This window comes from Hippichthys cyanospilos, chromosome 9, assembly GCF_059441005.1.
Source record: "Hippichthys cyanospilos isolate Australia breed blue-spotted pipefish chromosome 9, RoL_Hcya_1.0, whole genome shotgun sequence".
Classification (NCBI taxonomy): Eukaryota; Metazoa; Chordata; class Actinopteri; order Syngnathiformes; family Syngnathidae; genus Hippichthys; species Hippichthys cyanospilos.
This window is the reverse complement of record NC_142377.1, coordinates 17,276,599-17,297,154: the sequence shown is the minus strand read 5'-3', so window position 1 is coordinate 17,297,154 and position 20,556 is coordinate 17,276,599. Positions and strand designations below refer to the sequence as shown.

The window sequence follows — 20,556 nt, the reverse complement described above, 5'->3', positions numbered from 1 at the left end:
TTGCCCCACCGTTATTGTTATCAATCAACATTCATCACCGAATAAGTTCTGTAAATGCATGGACTCTAATTTACATTTTTTACACTCTTTCATTCTATCTTTCATTCAATCAACCAATCAATCATTAATTCAATCAAATCAGTCAACACACCTACAACCCCAGTAATCAGAGTGTGTACATACTTTTGCAACTACAATATCTCAGTTTTTTATTTTTACCTACTCTCTCCAAAATGTTTTTCCCCTGTTGAGTTGCACAGGCAATAGCTCATGTTATTTATCTTTTTTTTTCATCTGATTTATTTTAGTCAAATTTTTTTAATCACAAAATCTCACATTTGAACAAGGGGCGTGTAGACTTTTTGTACCTATTTCTCAATCAAAGTCCTCTCATTTACACCATTATGATGAATCTTTTTTGGACAACTCCACTCATGATTTGTCCTGTCATGTTATTGTTGCTGTTATATTTTATTAATTATCAGACGTTTTTGTAATGTATTTTGTGTTTATTTATTTATGTTGTTTTTTGATGAATTTGTTTATCATAATCACCATCTTTATTATTTTAATGTTCAGCAATATAAGCATTATGTTCAGTGGAAATTAAATTGTATTTTTTGTTTAATTTCCCATTTTTTGTTTCTATTCCTTATTGTTTTCTGGAACATTTTGTGTCAAGTGTAACACTGTAAAAATTGCACTCGTATTTTTGGCATTCGAAGCATGATCATTATTCTTCAACATCTTGAAGAATGCATAAGAGCATTGCACCATTGCAAAATGCACCATGTTCTTAATCAAGCATGAAATGGAATGGCATTTTTTCTGTGGGTGTTTGTTTAAAAGTCTGTTTATATGAAAAATATGTTTGAATTGATTATTTGTTTGTATGCGACACTGAAAGGAAAAATCAACCAAAACCTTTTATTCTACCACAAATGAAATGATATTGACAGCCCGATCAAACCGATGAGAACTATTGAACATTACTGTGGGAATATATGCAGTGATCCCTCGTTACTTCGCGCCTCACCTATCATGCCCTCAGTGCATCATGGCTTTTTTTTCATGGAAAAAAAAGCTATATTGCGGAGAGATGTGCTGTGAAGGTTCCCTGCATGCCAGACAGACGAGTTAACTGTAAATGCACATGGCACTCCTCAGACGTTGAACTACTGCAGTACACATATTTACTTAAATCTCAAATTAATATAGCTTATACCTTATACTCGTATCCCTTCTCCTTTCCCTGCCTTTGGCTATATGTAGTCGGGGGGGGACTTCACGGATTTCACTTTTCACAGGGGGTTTACGGTCCCCATCAACCGTGAAAAATGAGGGATTACTGCACTGTATGTAGAATGGATTTGATGTGTGCAGCATTTTGGTTGATTTGATCTTAAAGTGTTACTACTTGAATACAGTTGTTCTATTTGATGTACTGCAATACCACTAAAATGCATTAATATTTTTATATTAGAAACACAATCCGTATTGTGTACTCTGCATTTTATTCCTTACTGAGATCTGCTAAAATCTTTAATGATGGGAAGTTTGATGAAATAATGGCATAAAAGCCATGTACCACTGCTTGTAATGAATTTTGCAAATGTGCTGCATTGCTTCTGACTCTCTGTTTCTTTATTTTAGGATTGCATCAAATCAAGTACACAGAGTTTAAGTGACACGGGATACTCCTCAGATGGAATCTCTAGCTATCAAGGGGAGATTATTGGTCAGATTCATGAAGATGCCGTCAAGCTCAATGAGAGGGGTGTGCCCATTTCATCCGAAATCACTAAGTTAGAGACATCAATGAAGCCTCTATTGGAGTCAGAAACTGCATTAGACCAGAAACATAGACCTCATTCATTGTCTGTTGGACAGGGACGGGACATTAGTCCAGATGACGATGCAGCAAGAGATGAGTCGGATGATGAGCTCAGCTGTAAGCTTCGCCATGATTATGTGGAAGACAGCAGTGAAAGTGGTCTCTCGCCATTACCAATAAGACAAAAAAAGTCACATAAAGATTTAACAGATGAAGAGTTCATGAGGAGGCAAATTATGGAGATGAGTGCCGATGAAGATGAGTTGGAGGAATACGGGGACCAGAAGACTAAAAAGGGACATAAAACGAGCGGGGAGTTCAACAAAGAGAGACGACGGCTCTCTCACCATTCCAGCAGTTTTGAGGATACGGCCAAAGAATCAACAGGTGTGTATAAGGCAGAAGAAGAGGAAGATCTTGTTATGGCGGGTGGTCTTCGCCGTTTTAAGACAATTGAATTAAATAACACCAACAGTTATAACAGAGACATGGAACTCAGTGCTGAGCATGACCTACGAGAACCAGAACTAGAGATGGAGAGTCTGACTGGTTCTCCAGAAGAGAGGTCTAAAGATGAATATTCTTCCACTCTACCTGCTACCACTCCTAGCTACACTTCAGGAACATCACCAACATCAGTGTCATCCATGGAAGATGACAGTGACAGCAGCCCTAGTCGAAGAGCAAGACTAGAGGAAGCAAAACAGCAAAGGAAAGCTAGACATCGCTCACATGGGCCATTGCTGCCCACAATTGAGGACTCCTCAGAGGAGGATGAGCTCAGAGAGGAAGAAGAGCTGTTAAGAGAACAAGAGCAAATGAGAGATCTTGAGCAACAAAGAATTCGAAGCACTGCTCGAAAAACAAAGAGGGATAAGGAGGAACTACGAGCTCAGAGACGCCGGGAAAGATCCAAGACACCCCCCAGTAATCTTTCTCCCATTGAGGATGCGTCACCAACTGAGGAACTGAGACAGGCCGCAGAGATGGAAGAGCTCCACAGGTCATCATGCTCCGAATACTCACCCTCAATGGACTCTGAAGCAGAAGGCTTTGAGATAATAGGTGGCAAGCTCTACAAATCGGGGAATGAATATAACCTTCCGACTTTTACATCACTATACTCTCCAACAGACAAGACACAATCTATGTCTTCTGCTGATAAAACACTAAAAAGTGCTGAGGAAGTCTACGAGGAGATGATGAAGAAAGCCCAACAACTTCAGAAACATGGAAAAAATGTTACGCAGCAAAAGCATTCACTTCCTGACAAAACAAATCTTCAAACAGGTTCTGCCTTAACCCCTGTTTTAAGCCCAACCCAGATTTCAGCACCTTTGTCCTTCTCCACAACTGGAAATGACCCGCGAATTCCAGGAATTCATGCAGCACAACATCTTTCGAAAGAAACTCAAAATAGGATGGTGTCACAGAGTGCCAAAATTGAAGGTGTTGTTGGTGGAATTGCCACAACCAAAATGCAAGCTAGTCACACTGGTACAAATCGAAATGCAGCTGGTGCGGCCCCCCATCGACCAGTACAGACATCACCCGACTCTACATCGTCCTCTTTAACCTACAAAGTTTTCTCCCTTTTCAAAGGGCCCAGCCCACAAGGCTCACCCACTACTTCTCCTGTACAAAGCCCAACACATACAACCCCTGTGCGTCCCACAGGAACTGGCGGCAGGCAGTTGCCAACACTGCCTGGTGGGACATCATCAACTGGAGCTGCCCATGGAGCTCAAAGGTCTAATTCGCCACGGCTTGTGCGACAACAGTCCTCTCAGGATTCCCCTGTAATGGTAATAACGCTTGGATCTACAACTTCTAATCCTGCCAAACCTGTAACTGTAAATTCATCCACTTCCCCTTTATCGTCGCCCACACAGGCTAGCTATAAAACCCTGTATAGCTCCCAGCATACTTCAGCAAGTCCTCCAACTTCACCACAAACACATTCATCCCAACAGCCCCCAAAACATTCCTCTCAAATGACTCAAAATGTTGGTAGTAGCACACAGAATCGTGGCTCCCATTCTTTGGATAATATATCTCTATGTAAAATCTCAAATATTTCAGGCGCATCTGTGGTCATGGTCCAAAGCCAAACCCACCCAAGTAATATTGTGGATCTTAGAGCCCCAATGAGATCTGCCCCAATCATAATGACAGATCAAGGGATGGATCTGACATCCTTAGCTTCTGACTCAAGGAAGTACTCTTTGGGAGCAGAACAGCCATCTGTTCGGCACACAGCAGTGCAACCACTTATCATGAACCTGAATGCACAAGAACAGCCACATGTGTCTGTATCAACGCCAACAACAGTAAGTGTGACAGTTGCAGGCACAATGTTCATCTCTCAACCCAAACAGCCAATTGTCTATGGAGATCCGTTGCAAAACCGTGTAGATTTGGGGCAAGGAGTGGGCTCGGCGGTGTGTTTATCTCAGAGTAAGACGCCAGTTTCAGATCCGTCTATTCCCAAAATCGATGCCTGCCTTGAGAACTTAGGTATACAACAGCAGCAGTTGCAATTACAACAACAAAAGCTCTTGCAGCAGCAACAAATTCTTGAGCAGCAGCTCCAGCAACATCAGCAGCATTCTTCTTTTGCTCGTTACAATTTAGCTAATCAAATCCCTCCGCTTGTGATGAAAAAGGATGTCGTCGTTAGTCAGACATCCAGCGCCCAGCCTATAGTTACTGCAAGAGTAGCCCCACTGGCCTCCCAACCTGTTTGCAATGCTCCGCATGAAATCTATGGTGGAGTTGCTCTCGAGCTACAAAATAAGCCAACTGTAATGAACCTATCCACGGGTAAGCCCCATGTTATGATGGTTCAGATTGATGAGACTAAAACATCACAGGCAGCAGCAGTGACTCAGTTAGTCAAGAAAGAAGATCCTCCTCCCTCACCTCAAGTTTTGGATTTAACTGGACAAATCAAACCTGAGAACCAAGTTGCTTGTTGCGATGTTGTATACAATTTGCCATTTGCCGGTTCCTGTGCAGGATCCTTCACTCAGAAGCCCACCACAGTATCACCAGATAAAAAACCTACCACTGAGACGTCAAAGCCACCACCTCCCACCCACTCTCTGCATTACAATATCAATCAACAGCAACAATGTCAGGCTACACAGGGCGTAACTGAGGGACATAAACCGTACCAAACACCAATTATTCAATCAGGAAGACTACAGCCCTCTATGTCTGATACTAATCTGCCCGCCATGCCTGATGCTGGTCACTACCAGAGTAATATTAAGGGGGGCATGGCAGTAGATCTCAGTAATACGAGTCAGGCTTACGATAGTGGGTACCTCGGCATGGGAGCTCAGTATGGTTCATACACAGACTTGCGTCACCAAGGAGATATGGCAGGCCCTTCACTACCCATTCGGCGTTACGGCTCATTGTCAAATATCAATTCTGACTATTGGTCAAAGGAGTTAACGGGACCTCAGGATTCCAATCTAGCCCAATTCAGCGCAACCACTGCAAGAGAAATTAATCAGATGTGTGCCGCTCTTAACACAGTAGATCAGTTTTCAACACGGTATGGAAATAATCCTGAACTAATACCTTATGGGGTTGGAAGAGGTTCACATTTAGGTAGGCTAAATCTCCATCAAAGTTTAGCATCAATGAGGGCAAGTCTGATGTATGGCCCAGATGGAAGACCCTTGACAAATGGTCAAACCCTAACCAACCTAATAAATGCTAGACAAGCAAGTATCCGTGCCTTGTATCCTGCTGCTTTAAGAGCAGGTGATGGCATGATATATTCTACCATAAACACGCCAATCGCCTCTACCTTGCCAATTACTACTCAGCCAGGCCCTGTTTTGCATCCCATGCCGAGAGGCATTTATAGGCCATATCCTGCAGGTGTAACCGCTGTACCATTAGCTAGTCTTACCAGGCTGCCTCAAACGAGTCCCAGAACTCCACTGGCCGCACAAGGAACATATTCATATCCTTCTTCAAACCAGTACCCTGCTTCAACCATAACCTCTGGCAGTATACCAACTCTAAGCACCTCACAACATGATACTCCCGTGTATCTTGGAAAATCTTTATCCGCAGCCCCAATTGTCCCACCACCCCAAGCCAGCGCAGCAAAAAATGTGTTAGGAGCTGGGATGCAAACCACTACAGATCAGACTCAACATACGTCACAGATGATGTCCATCTCTCAAGGTCAAGGGCAGCCTCCAACAGTCCAACCAGCACAAGTCCAGATGCAGCCGCAGCAACTACCTGCTCAAACTGAACCTTTATCACTAATACAAACTCATCCTCAAGCTCCATCCGTCAGTCAACCGCAACCTCCAGTTTTGACACAGGGTAATGTCACCCCAAGTGTTACTGCTCCAAATTCAAATATATCTCCTATTGATGCTCCCAAAGGTAAGGAAGATGACAGATTCAGTCAGCAACAGGAGCACATGCTGCAGCTAGAGCGAGAACGTGTGGAATTAGAAAAACTTAGGCAGCTGCGCCTTCATGAGGAGCTTGAGCGAGATCGTATGGAGCTTCAGCGACACAGAGAAAAAGAACAACTAATTGTTCAGCGTGAAATTCAAGAATTGCAGACCATAAAGCAACAGGTTCTCCAACAACAACAAGCTGAGCGCGAGACTCAGCTTATTATGCAAAGAGAGCAACTGGCTCAGCAGAGAATGCAGCTTGACCAAATCCAGTCCCTGCAACAGCAACTTCAACTGCAGCTGGAGGAGCAGAAAAGACAAAAGACAGCAGCAGTGGAGGCAGCAGCGGCTGCTGCAGCCGCAGAGGCGGCCGCGGCATCAGCAGCCGCTGCCGCGACATCTGCCCAGGGTGCCATACAAGGGGTGGTGGTTGGAGGTGGGCCTCCTCAAGGGTTCCTTATTTGTGATCAGAGCGGAAGGGTCCTTCAACAAGATGGGCAAACTGTTCAGTTCTGGCAAGATGGACAGGTGGTCCAAGCTGTGGTGGCTGCTAGACCTATTCATAGTTCTGTGTCTGAAATGTCTTTGAGAAGCTCTGACAAACCAGCCGAGTCCAAGATTATGAAGAAGCAAAATTCTATGCCCCGTCTCAGAGACAGCACAGAGGATGATTCTGGAAAGAAAATATCAGACAGTTGCATGCAAACTGACGATGAAGATGGAGAGGACCGATTCATAAACCGGCGTAGAAGAACAAGACGTATTGCAGACTGCAGCGTGCAGACAGATGAAGAGGACCAAGCAGACTGGGACCAGCAGCCAGTCAGGCGCCGTCGCTCACGGATATCAAAGCACTCCGAATCCAGTGGCGAGACTAAATCGGATGGGTCCTCTAGAGCGGTTTCCGCTAGTATCGCAATTCAAACATCAAATGACTCCTCGTGCCAAACGGAGTCTGACCAACTAGGTAGGGTCTCGCCAGCTATTCATATCACTATGGCAGAAAGTTCAAAGGTTGACCTGTTGCATTACATAGCAGCCCCTGAAAGGACCCACAAGGGTGAAAGTCTGGCTTGTCAGACTGAACCTGAGTCACAGTCTCAAGGTGTTGTTGCTCCTCAACTCAGCGTCCCTACAACAATTAGTCCATATTCTACAAGTCTGCACATAGTTGGTGCAAACTCTGACACAAACTCTCAGAGACTTGGAATAGCTAAATTTGAGAGGCGAAAGCCCGACCCGCTGGAAATCGGTTATCAGCAGCAACCAAATGAATCTCCCCGCCAGGCCCCCAAATCTCCTCAGGTTTTGTACTCCCCAGTGTCTCCTTTGTCTCCTCATCGTATGTTGGAGACAACTTTCGCCTCACAAGAGAAGCTTAACAAAGCCCATGTGACACCCCAGCAAAAGGCTTTCACTGCTGAATCGCCGCAACGCCACCAGTCACTACCGAGACCCATAAAAAGTGTGCAGCGTTCCATGTCTGATCCAAAGCCTCTCAGTCCCACGTCAGAGGACCCCGCCAAGAACAGATTCTCTCCATATCATCAGCAAGCTGTATCCAACAGTCAGGTAAGAAACACCATTGTATTTATTGTTTTTGGTTTCATTAGGGCAGTGCTTCTCAATTATATTTTGCCAAGCCTCCCCAGGAATAAAGAAACTTTTCCCGCCCCCCACACTTGATGCGCTTACAAGTTTATTATCTATAAAAATTGTATAAGTATACCTAAACCTGTATTCTTTTTAACGTTAACAAAAGAAAAAATATATGTATAAATCAACTTTCAACAAGTTTTTTTTTACAGCTTTTATATGGGTTACAGCTTAGTCTAAAACAGAAAAGAATTAACCAAGTGCATCAAAATAGCTGAAACAAAACAAAAAAAATCTTATTGCAATTAAACTTCACGAGACAAAAAAAAAAGTATTTTCCCTGGGATCATCCACCCCAGGGGGCCCACGCCACTATTTGAGAAGAACTGCTCTCATATGCTGTTTTACTTTTTTTACAAAACAAAATGAATAAATCTTGGTTTGAATTTACAGTGGCTCTTATCACATGTAGGCATATCTAATGTTATGATCAATAGCTATCCCTCATAAATTAAAGAAAAATTTAAATTGTGCTACTGCCATATAAAACACTAAGTAATGTACGCCTCATAGCCATTGCCTGAGATTCACTGAATTAAGCAATAGAGCAAAAATGTTTTGAAAAGAGTTTATATGGCGTCCCAGTAACACTTTCACCATAAGCCTTTCTCTACTTTTCCTTACTTGGTATCGCCACCCTCTTTTTCTCTTCCCTCCCTCTCTCTCTCTCTCTCTCTCTCTCTCTCTCTCTCTCTCTCTCTCTCTCTCGCTTTGTCTTTCTCTCTCTCTCTCTCTCTCTCACTCTCTGCCTCTCTCTCTCTCCCTCCCTCTCTCACTCTCCCTCTCTCTATCTGGCTATGAAAATGCTTAAGAGTTGCCAGAAGGACACACAATATGGATACATTATTGTTATGCTTACCTTTCCTACTCCAGCCTTGAACAGGAAACTAAAATTGCTTTGAAAATGATCCAGATTTCAAATACTGTGCACAAGTTGTGACTTTTTAATGATCATCATGGATCTACCTATTACAACTAAATTGTAAGTAATAGACATATTGTAATTTTGTATTTTGTAATATTATTTTGTAATAATGTTGTCTAAATTTGACTGCCTGCCAAGGTTAATAATTTGTGAAATATGATAAACTTGTCAACTGCATAGATTTGTCTTTTAATAATTTACTCTATGGTAAAAAATTCTAATTTAATCTTTGTCTGAAAATGATGTGAAAACTATAATAGAGCTCCATTATAGTGAGTTAGCATAGGTCAAACAATCTGACAGTAATGATTGTGGATTTTGTAAAATTCTACCAACATGTCACACTTGTCTTTTTGACAGACACACAATATCAGAATGTCACTTGCAATTATTATACCAACATCAAAATATGCTGTTTAAAATTCTGATGTAAATATTTCTCCAGCTTTGCATGTAGGTCAATTAAAATTAAGTACTTCATTTGACTCTATATCAGTCAACATAGTTCTTAAATTAGAGTATGCAGACCTTTCGTGTATACTGAGGTACATTAATGAGCCTAATTTACATAAACACATTCTGTTTATAGTTCATTCTGCTGATGTGTCTCTGCCTCTCCGAGCAGATGGCCTCCCTGCAGCAGCAGCAGCAGAATGCTGTGATGAGGAAGGTAAAGAGGACTCTTCCCAGCCCCCCTCCAGAAGAGACTCCGCTCCCCATAGTTACTCCAGCACAAATGTACAGTTCTCCAGGCACACCTCCAAGGGTTTTGCCTAGACCTGCGCAAGGAGTCACCAAGGCAGGCTTGCTGAGTGAATTGAAAGCTGTGGAACAGGAGTCATCAAAGCTCAGGAAGCAGCAAGCTGAACTGGAGGAAGAAGAGAAGGAGATCGACGCCAAATTACGTTACTTGGAATTAGGCATTACTCAACGCAAGGAGACCATGGTGAAGGAGCGGGAGAGGAGAGAGTTGGCTTACTTACGCTGTATGGGTGACGCTCGGGACTACATGTCAGACAGCGAGCTCAACAACCTCAGGATGGGAACTGCACCGGCAACCTATGATGCTAACGGTTTGCTGACAAGGCCCAGCACTGCACCACTGAGTCAGTTTACTAATGATCTCAATGCAACTTCCCAGTATTCCTCAGCTTCCGCTTATATGACTTATCCTTACCCTCAAAATCAGCCATCGACACAGCAGCCAGGCGCCTCTTATCATCAGATTGGTTTCCAACCACCTCAGTACCCTTCGTCCTCTGCTCCCCAACCAGGGACGTTTCAGCCCCACCCCCCTCCTGGCCCTGGTTACCAGAACCAGGGATCATATTCCTCCCGGATGTATAGCCAACCCTCTTACCAAACAGACCTTGGCATGCATCAGCATGGTCACCAGGCTTTCCATCCACCAGGCCAGCCTATGCCAGGCCAAAGCCTTCCTTATCCCAGCCACAGCTCCTACCAACCTGGACTGTCTTACCCAACCCAAGCAGATATTCTCACAGTACACCAAAGACCAAGACAAACTTCTTTGGCTGATCTTGAGCAGAAACTTCCCACCAACTATGAGGTTATCAGCAACCCCGCAGTCTCAGTGGCCACTTCAGCTGCAGATACCACGTATGGCTCAGCCTACAGCAATGCGTATGGGCAATATCGTCCCTCTGAGCCTGGCCTTGCACACTCTGGTGACAGCCCAACATCCGCTTATGTTTCCGATGAACATTACACCTCTAATTTAGAGCAGAACATCCCAAGGAATTACGTAATGATTGATGACATCAGCGAGTTGACAAAGGACAACACCAGTCAACCAACCGATGCCCTCGGTCATCCGGTTGGTGGGAGATACCGTAGTGAGAATGGCCCTGGACGTGGCGGCACCTATGGTAGACCTGAAGATGAGCCAGTGGATGCATATGGAAGACCCACCGGCACAATGGGTTACCAGAGTACAGTGGACAGCCGTACTAGCACCACAGTTAGTGGAGGATCTTATTATTACGATGACTATAAACACACATCACGGAGCAACTCCAGTAGTCACAAAGGCTCACCTAAAAATCTTGCCCCTGCCGTAGTCTCTTCTAAACGTAGTAAGCACAGGAAACAGGGAATGGAGCAGAAAATATCAAAATTTTCTCCTATTGAAGAAGCTCGAGATGTGGAGGCAGACTTGGCATCCTACACGATGACAACCTCAACGGGAGGCAGTTGCACTGTGGTGTCCAGGTCCAAAAAGCAGGACGAAATGACATACGGGATGAAAAAGAACACTTATGACCAGCAAAAATATTATGGTACCAGTCGCGAGGGTCTTGAGGAAGAAGATCGCATGTATGGTTCTGGTAGGTCCAGGTCTACCGGATATGGCATGGATAAGATATCATCCCGAGATGCCTCAGGTCACAGAAGTAAATCCTATGAGAGGGATGCCATGGAACGTTCTCAGAGAAGCAGCCGCAGTGGAAGGCCACCCATACGCAATCAGAATTCAGAGGAAGAGAGTCCAATCAGTCCAGTCGGGAAACCTGTCGGCATTGGGCGGAGCTCTGCTGTGTCAAATGTGCATGACGTGAGGAACCAGTATGGGTCAAGTCATTCGCTTCCAGACGTGCAAGACCACCACAAGAAGGATCTTCCGAGGAGTCATGTGTATAAACCAGATGACCCTTACCTTGTAGACGACATGCACTGTGCTGTTTCTGACAGTGAAGGTAACTGGTGCTGATTCCTTTGTGCTGTCTTGCATGTTTGCTCCACCTTTCAAGTGCTGCCAAGTGAAGAACGCCGTCGCTATTGACATCCATTTTTGTCTTCTATGATTTCTGGAATGCCTCCTCTGATGAAAGAAGCTATTTTATACGTTTCTGTTCTGCATGCTTTTTGTGTTGGTGCTCTCTCTTTTCACTGGCTTCTAAAATGTGCATGACTGTACAAAGTGGAGTTTATTTCACCGCATGGCTTCTATCGACACTGCACTTGGCAAGGAAAACTACTGACTGATCATGTTTTTTTCTGGTTTTATAAAAGCCTATCATTTGGGCCAAGAGGAGACTGATTGGTTTGAAAAGCCTCGGGAAGCCCGTTCAGAACGTTCGAGGCATCACAGAGGTGGAAACCAGTCATCTTCAGGTAGGCGCACAAAGCACACCTACCATGACTATGATGAACCACCGGAGGAGTACGGTCCCCAGGACGACAATCATCAACGTCATTCCTCCTCGGCGTCGTCACGGGATCAACGGTATCATGGCAACAGCTCTGGGAGGCATACCTCTTCTCGTCACACCTCGGAAGATCCCAGGTCCTCCCGTTCTACTAGGACACACCCCAAAGACGGTTCGGGACGATCCGATGGCAGGAGCACTTCCTCTGCCCAGAGGCGGGGCGGCCCAGACTCCCGTTCTGCCCAAGGAAGCCCCCGAAACTCAGGAGACTTCTCCCGTGACTCGGCTGCCGGACATCATCACGGCACAGGGGGACGGAGCCAGAGACAACCAGGAGAACGCACAAGAAGGCAGGACCCTTCAGCTGCCGGTTCGAAGACGCAGCAGCAGGGCCATGCTGGGCAACAACGTTCAAGTGGTCAGATCCAGTCGGGGAGACATCCAGGCTCTGAAGCACTTGATGGTACTCAGCAAGCCCAGCAGCAGCAGCTAGGCGCGCAACAGCAGCAGCCGCAGCAGCACAGTCAAGCCACTCCTAGCAGCCAGCCAACAACTAGTGCAGGATCTGGACCACCGCAGCAGCAGCAGCAGCCCAAGCCAAGCCAGGCACAGACACAGGGACGCCCATCCGGAGGAGGATCTGCAGCTGGACAGGCAACAACTACTGCGGTTAGTTAACAGACTATAATACGATGGTTCTGGTTAAAGACAATGTACTGTGATTCAATGCGGCTTTAAAAGTGGAGCTTGACTTATGAGTGCTAACCCAAATAAAAGGGGAAGTCAAGTAATTTTTCTTTTCTCCAATAATAAGTTCTATGCGCTCCCATTAGTCTAAATATGCCATTCTGATTAATATCGAGTTTGTGACATTGACGTGCTGGGACGAAAATTTGGGGTGACACCTTCAGATGGGGGGTGGGAGAGGATTGGACTGCAGGCACCTCTGGGAAAAGCCATGCATTTTCTCCAAATTCAGAATTGCTTCCACACACTAGCTGTGTGTAATATGATTTAAGCATCAAAATGACTAAAAATAACATGACAGTTGATCATGGTTTTTTTAAACAAACAAAAAAATTGGGTTGGGTTGGGTCATGTGATACTTACAAATTGAGCCTTAGTTCCTATGCTGTCCTTTTCAGCTGACAGCAAATGGCCACCCTTTGAAACGGATGAAAATGTTGGAGTTTATTGCTTATTAACCAAGCAACATTCCTAGAACTTATTATTATTTAGAAAACAATGTTTTGTCTAGTGGAGCTCAAAAGAACATATGATTGTAAAGCGCTTTAGGCTTAACTTCAAGAGATAGACAAAAATCTTACCAAGAATCTTCGAACGTAGATCTGACTTCTGAATGTTGCAAAACAATACCTGTGCAGTATGTGGAAACTAAATGCAGTATAGTCAAAATAGATCAAGATCTACTTATTAGTAATTGCTCCCAAGCAACAATGAAAATAAAATTGTAGGATGGAGAAAATTTTGTTCTACTACTTTCCTATGTTGCTGGTGTACGGTGAGATCTACGTTGCGTCATTGTAGTTATTGCTATTTATATTCCAGGTAAAAATGGATACCACACCGCCAGCTAGCTCCACAGGAATCAAGCCCACCATGGCAGTCCCAACCATCCCTCAGACTAGTAAAACAACCCCTCCTCCTCTAACAGGCATTGGTAAGTCTCAGGGGGGAAAAAAAAAATGTATATATATGGTTGCTATATTTTTACATCTGTCTGCAGGCTCGAAAGCTGCTCCAGTTGGGATCGGTAGCAAAGCCGGTGGTATTGGCAGTGCTGCAGCCGGGCAGACACCTGCTGAAGGGGAAAATGTTCTGACCAAAATTCTGCAAGGAGGTGCAGCAGAGCAGGCGGGAAAACTGGGAGACGGTACGATCGCTGATAAATATTTTACGAAAGCTTTCAGTTTCGCTACGCGTGTCGTGGAGTGAATTGTGCACCGAATGAGTTACAATTATGTGTTGATCTTTTTTTCATGATGTTTTACTTATTCTTGCAGCTTTGTCTGGCCTTGGAAAGAAATTCACTTCATTCTTTTGAATTGAAGAGGAGAGGGTGAGTGAAAACCGAGACGAGACACTTTTTACTGAAGACAAAATGCATGGGTGTATTATAGGATGTGAAGCAGCAAATGGCAACCCACTTATCAACAGAAATTAATAATTAATAAGTACAATTTAGATCAGGGTTATCAAACATATGGCCCACGGGCCGCTTCTGGTCCGTGAACGGGTTTAATGATTTGCTAAAGTATAAAAATGAGCTGATTTATTTCAATAAATGAAACTCTTGAAATGTTTTATGATTAATAGTTTGGACAGTATAAAGAAGAAGAATAAATATGAAGCTGTTGTTTTAAAGTTATATAAATATATACCGTGATTTTATTGGACCGGCCCACTTAGATTTACTTGTATGCCCCCCACAAGCCAAAATGAGTTTGACACCCTTGATTTAGATGTTTTGTAATATTCCTACAATCACTGTATTGTTTTTCAAATCTAATCAAAGAAAATGTGGCTTTTGTTTCAGGGTCTACACGTCACAATGCAAAATGAAAGGCTTTGTACCAGAAAAACCTATGAAGCTACATTTATTACATTTTACCATCACAGAAGATATTGTGCGAAAGAGTGGGAACTTAGGAGCATCAGTACGTGTCTTGTTTTCTTTTTCTCTGGAGATAAACACACTGTCACTTGCTCCATCAAGCATTGAGTCACTGTCCAGAACTAAGACAATAATCCACTTTAGGTATTTGCATCACAAAAACAAATGCAACCATGAATTAAATTGTTGATCATTCGGGTTCTTTTAAGGACACAAAAAAAGGTGTTGGAATATTAAGACCATTGCTAGAAATAAGAATAACGATAATAATAAGTAAATGAATATAAAAACAGCATTATATTGCTGCAACTCCAATTATAAATATCATATTTTGGACAGGCGTGACTAATGTTTGGGCTGGTGAGAGTAGTTTAGCATAGTCTGCTGACGACTGAAGGTACTCTAAATGATGACTCATGGAATACTTTGTACGTTGGGACTGATCTTGGATGCCTTTACATCAAATTACTGAACAGAGTGAGAATCAAAGGAGAGCCTTGTCAGCACTGAAATCCCCAGGCGTGCATGTGATTGAAGTGGAGCTGATTGATAAGCGAGAACTGAAAATCAAGTGGATACCATAGAATTGAAGAAATGCTGCACCAAAGGTAAGTAAAAGCAGTTATAACACTTGTGGATTTTTTTTTCACGTGGTTGTAAGATTATGGGGGAAAACGGTAAAAAAAAGAAGCTGTCAAGTAAATAATAGTTTCTTCATACATTTTGAATTTTGTCGTCTTAAAGTTTGAAGGTAATTGCTGTAAACATATGAAAAGACACAACTATGTTGCACGATGGACTTACTTGCAGTTCAGCGCCTGTGAATACAACTAGTATTCACTGATTTTTGTTTTTCACATTTTTATGCGAGGAGGCATGCTTTTTGGAGTTATTTTCAATGATGATTTCTTCTAGCGGCATAGTTTGATTGTGTGAAGTGTCCGTTAAAAAGAAGACGTTACTTGAAATGAATTGCTTTGAAGCAGAGATGGAGTGTTGGTCAAAACAGAAATTCAGATTTGACTTATGATCATTGAGGGACTGGCTAATCATTTGCCTTTTTTGTTGCCCATTCTAATGGCACAGGTGTGCAATGTTGACAGTGAAACACATGCTGTAGAGCTAATGTTAGCTACCGGACTAGCCGCTGTGTTTTGTTAAAAAGGAAGTCAAGTCAAAAATGGCCTTTACAATAATACTAATATGACCCCCCTCCAGCAGTGGGCAAAATGGCCGACACCTGAAATATGTAAATAACGAGAGGATTGTATTGCATAGTTCATAATCCACAAAGGCGATATTAACTCATTTTTTGCCAACTTTTTTCAGCCCTTTCTTTAGCATAATATAGGAAAAGGGAAAAAAAAAACTCTTATATTGCCTGGGATTGAATATGAGCTCTGTAAAGATGTATACAATATAAAGATGCATAAAAAGGTTTTGGGGATTGAATGAGTTAACCAGAAGTGCATGTGCATTAAACATAATATAAATAACATTTTTGACTGGACTTCCACTATAAATGACTAAAAATCGCTCAAAAACTAAAATAAATCAATAAACAAACAGAAATGTGTCTTTGGTATTGTACCAAACACGGCCAGTTTTGTTATCATTCTGCCACCTGCCTGATGTTTGCAAACACTATCAAAAGGTCTATTGATTTCTGTAGTTTTGTTGCCTCGCAGTCTGATGAGTAATTTCAAGTTCATTAGGTTTTCAACTTTCTGCTTTCAAATCAAGAGGACATTAGCTGAATGCTGAGGTGGTTCACCTTGTGACTCCACACACTTCCAATAATCTAGGCCAGGCAAACAGGGTTAAAATTAGCCCGAGAAAGCTAATTGCGGCTTGGATTTAATGTCACACACGCAAAGACGCGCGGGAACAAGAGCACGCGCAGGCTCACATATTCATGACTCATGGGTAGCGGTCCTCATTACATGCTGCAATGAACTAATGGACTAATTCTGCTCAATGGCGCAAAGCCACTGAGGAGCGAGTAAAGCGAATTAGAATTCATTTGATTTTAGCTTGTGTCCAAGCACCTGCTGGGACTCCTACAGAGTGGAGTTGAGAGCTTCTTCCATTTAGCTGCCACAAATGCTGCGCTGACAAGTGCGTCAAATGGAGTCTGCGGCCGGTCTGAGGATTCATTAGGAGAATGTGAAGATAAACCCGACTCTGTACTTCTTTGAGGCCTAGCAGCTCATCGTCCCAGTGGATTACTGCAAACACCTTCAGGCCTGCCGTTGGCTGCTGCATGCGAGTTGGCCGGCAGAGATGTGATTTAAACTCATTGATTGGTTTCGTTCGGATTGATTTGTTCCGTGTCAGGGGATCTGAATGCTCTGGTCGCATGATTTAGCTTTTACACGAGCCCTTCCTTTGGTTTGGCTTTTTCGACAGGTAAATTTCATCCTATTTGGCTACTAATCTTCAAGATGTATTTGTCTTCATTCCAGGAGGGCGGTAATGACCATGAGGAGGAGGAGAGAGGGTAAAGCAGGACTGTTCCGCTTCTTCTCCTCCTTAGAAAGCCTCCAGAGAACGACAAGGAAAGTTCAAGGCACAGTGATGCTGGAAAGGATTAGTGCGCCCTCTGCTGGATGTTCTGCATGTCTGATGATTACACTTCTGGCAAGGATATTTGATTTATCACTGATGCTGATTCTGAAAGCTTGTCATAGGTTTTTCTGGTAAAAAAAAAAAAAAAAAATCACCTACAGACGACTCTACTAACAAACCCGAGTACTCGGTTTCTTCAATCTCTACATACATTCCAGAATGGGAACGTAACCCTGTCTTTGAATGTGTTCTTACTTCTTCTCATTTTCTTTTCCGTGTCTCAACAGAATGCGTTGTGTAAATGTGTACATGCACGCACAAAGTATATATATGTATAAAAAAAAAATGAAAAAGAAATCCATATATGTACTTTCCAACAGCCACTAGTCATTGGCTTTATTATTTTGTTATGTTAGGGAAAGAAAATACTGCCAGTGTGCCCATAAGTGTGAGATTCACACAGATGAGAGGACCAAATGGAAGAGTGGGCGTGGCTCAATATCTTGCCATCACAAAGCCATCGTTATTGTCTGCGTGGAGCTTTCGTGTCTCATCATTTATTCCTTTTCAATTTGCCTCATATTCACTGATTGGACGAGCCTTATTATGAACTTTTTTTTTTTTTTTTTACTTATATACCTCGTATGTTTTCAGATGTCCATATCATGACGCATTAATTTGTACGCAGCTGTATACTACTGTATGTACATAATCTTTCAAGATGTCATTATGTAAATTTGTCATTTGTGTATTTACGGAATAACATTTTTACCTTGTTGTTTTATTTGGTTCGACTTCATATTTGAAGCTTTTTATTTGGTTAACTGTCCGTTTTCTCACATCGAATAATTTGCTTGGTGACTTTAAAAAAAAAAAAGCAATAGCATGCAGATAATGGTAAATAGCACAATGGTATAAATGTTGTGTACGTTAGCGATGGGGAACTATCCAATGCTTCTCGTTGTACAGTTTGTCGAACGGTTTACAATCATCGTACCAGACGTGCATGTGTGTTAGGTGCAGTTGCATAAGAGCATGCAGAGTGGTAGGAACACATACAGACGCACACAATCGCCATCCCAGAGTTCCTTTCTGCTCTACGGTTACAGTCATCAGCGATCCCGAACAAGCTGGGCCCACTGCCTTTATTCCCCGCGAGCGCGCGCGCACACTCAAAGTGTCGATGAGCAATTCAAATGTTCTATGCAAAGACTCATTTTGAACCCAATAGTGACGTCACAGCGAAACAACAACAGGATTCCCGATAAGATAGAGATAAAGGTGTTTTTACTGTGTGAATCTGACTATTGAACTAGAGTTGTTTTGTTTTCTTTGTTGCATGTTTCTTGAGCTGTCACCGCCCTCCACAGGGGACTTGTTGCCAAAGGGTAAACTGTGTCTACTGTCCGTTTTTTGAATGTCCACCATCATGTCGCTTGGTATCATGGGTTTGCTTGGCTGCTTCCTTGGCTGTTTGTTAGTTCTTCGAGCGTTTTGCCTGACTTGGGCTTGCAGTGACCGTCCGTGCTGTTCTGAACCCGTGACACGACACATGGTCAGCACTTCATTTGTGTCAATTTTACTGTGTACATATTTGGGTGTTACTATAACCCTGCGGGGTGTGAACGGAATGCTTCTTTAGATATCATTCACCTTTGATTAACTCCTTCACTTCCAGCCCGGTGAAAATGGGTTTTCGGCGTCTTTTGCCGTCGGTGGCAGTGAATGAGTTAAATCACTCAGCAGCCAAGCCTTCATGGTGGGAAAGGTGCATGATTTAGATCTTATATGCTCGGTTATACCTGAATGACTAAAGCCTGGCATGATTTCACTAAAGCCGGTGAGCAGAAGATGAGTACAAGTTCAGCCAGTCACTCACAAATCAGGGCATGTCTTTTTACGTTGAAAGCACAAGCCTGGCTGGTAGTGGTCGCTGCTCCAAGAGAAGCAGACACGCGGAAGTTCAGTCACAGTGCCTCCGAGATCCGCTTGAAGTGAGGCACGTCAGACTCAACAGATTTTAGCGCAGCCATTCTCGTTCTAACTGTAAATACACGTTCGTTCGACTGTACAGCTTTTGTTTCCAGTACGGCTGTCATGTGCATCCCCATGCCGTATTTGCTGCCAACTTTTCTGTATAAAACAACATTTATTAACAGTAACAAGGAAGATGATTATGATAATTGCTTATGCATAGTCTATGTGGCTAACTTGTACTGACTGTTTACAACAGTGGAATAAAAACGGAACACAAATTCTGGTCACGTATACGTGTTGAGATTCTATCCCTATTGTATTTTAGAACCTCCGTGGCAACGGTTGCCGATAGTGTCCCACAATCAGGAGCATTCAGTGGTTATGATCTCGTGTGTGATCAGATTTTTGGGAAGATGCAGGGCAAAAAATAAAAATAAAAAAAAAGCAAATAAAACATCCGGAAAATATCGTTCACTGTTGTAATTGCAATGGGGAAAAACGTCAGTCGTGTATCCATTGTGAAACCTTGTGCTCTATTCAGTGTATTCCTGTAAAATGATAAATTGATTAGTACATTTTGGTGCATCATGTCCAGTAATGTGATTCAATGAAAGTATTGACCCTGCAATTTCCAAACAGAGAAAAAGAATAAAAATCAAAGGAATATAATGTTGTCTTGTACATAGGTCTCTGCGTCATCTTATTGCCTTCGTCAAAGTTTCCAGGTCTTTGTTCCAAAGGTATATCTACTTTCAACCACCAAATTGTCAGATCTGCCGTAGCGTATTAAAGAATAAAGTAGTAATGCCTTTGGAAGTGTCAGATTAACAGATTAATTGCGAGCAATTTCTCACAGTCATAATTAAAGCATTTTTGTTCACATTAATCTTCATTCTTAATCTCTACAGTATAGCGGATTGGAACTGTTTTTATGAATCAGGTTTCTTGTAATTTAGTTGTTGACTGGAAAACAAAGTTAAATCACACCCAGAAGTAGACACTGATTGGCTTTCATTTTGTTTGGGATAACCTTTTGTGGGTGGAAGTGCAAATTCAGGAGCAGAAGGAAGACATAAAAAGGGAAGAGCATGTGAGTTGTCAGTCTGATGAATGGTCATTTTCACTTAAAAAAATGCCCAGATGGCACTTTTGTTAAAGGAAGAGTGATATGCATTCTTTGAAGGAAAGAGTTTGCATACTATGGGAACAGAGAATATTTAGCCCACTACATAAATGCGAAGCACTCAGCTAGGACTGCAGCCAGAGCTAATGATAACAACAAAGACGCTAATGTAGTGAGAAAAAGCAAACCTCTTTGCCAAAATGAACTCGAGAACACTCCGCGTTTGAGC

General features: G+C 42.8%; 1 protein-coding gene across 1 annotated transcript in view; it reads left to right on the top strand.

Moving 5' to 3' along the window:
* bsnb (bassoon (presynaptic cytomatrix protein) b) overlaps positions 1 to 19,885 on the top strand; it is a 53,432-nt gene extending 33,547 nt beyond the window's left edge. The window contains exons 5-13 of the mRNA XM_088423225.1: positions 1,654 to 7,845; positions 9,477 to 11,571; positions 11,888 to 12,693; positions 13,594 to 13,705; positions 13,772 to 13,918; positions 14,049 to 14,104; positions 14,582 to 14,702; positions 15,136 to 15,267; positions 17,125 to 19,885. Coding sequence (XP_088279351.1) covers positions 1,654 to 7,845; positions 9,477 to 11,571; positions 11,888 to 12,693; positions 13,594 to 13,705; positions 13,772 to 13,918; positions 14,049 to 14,089 — 9,393 coding nt within the window. The 3' untranslated portion in view covers positions 14,090 to 14,104; positions 14,582 to 14,702; positions 15,136 to 15,267; positions 17,125 to 19,885. The remainder of the gene's footprint in view (positions 1 to 1,653; positions 7,846 to 9,476; positions 11,572 to 11,887; positions 12,694 to 13,593; positions 13,706 to 13,771; positions 13,919 to 14,048; positions 14,105 to 14,581; positions 14,703 to 15,135; positions 15,268 to 17,124) is intronic.
* The last annotated feature ends 671 nt before the right edge of the window (positions 19,886 to 20,556 follow it).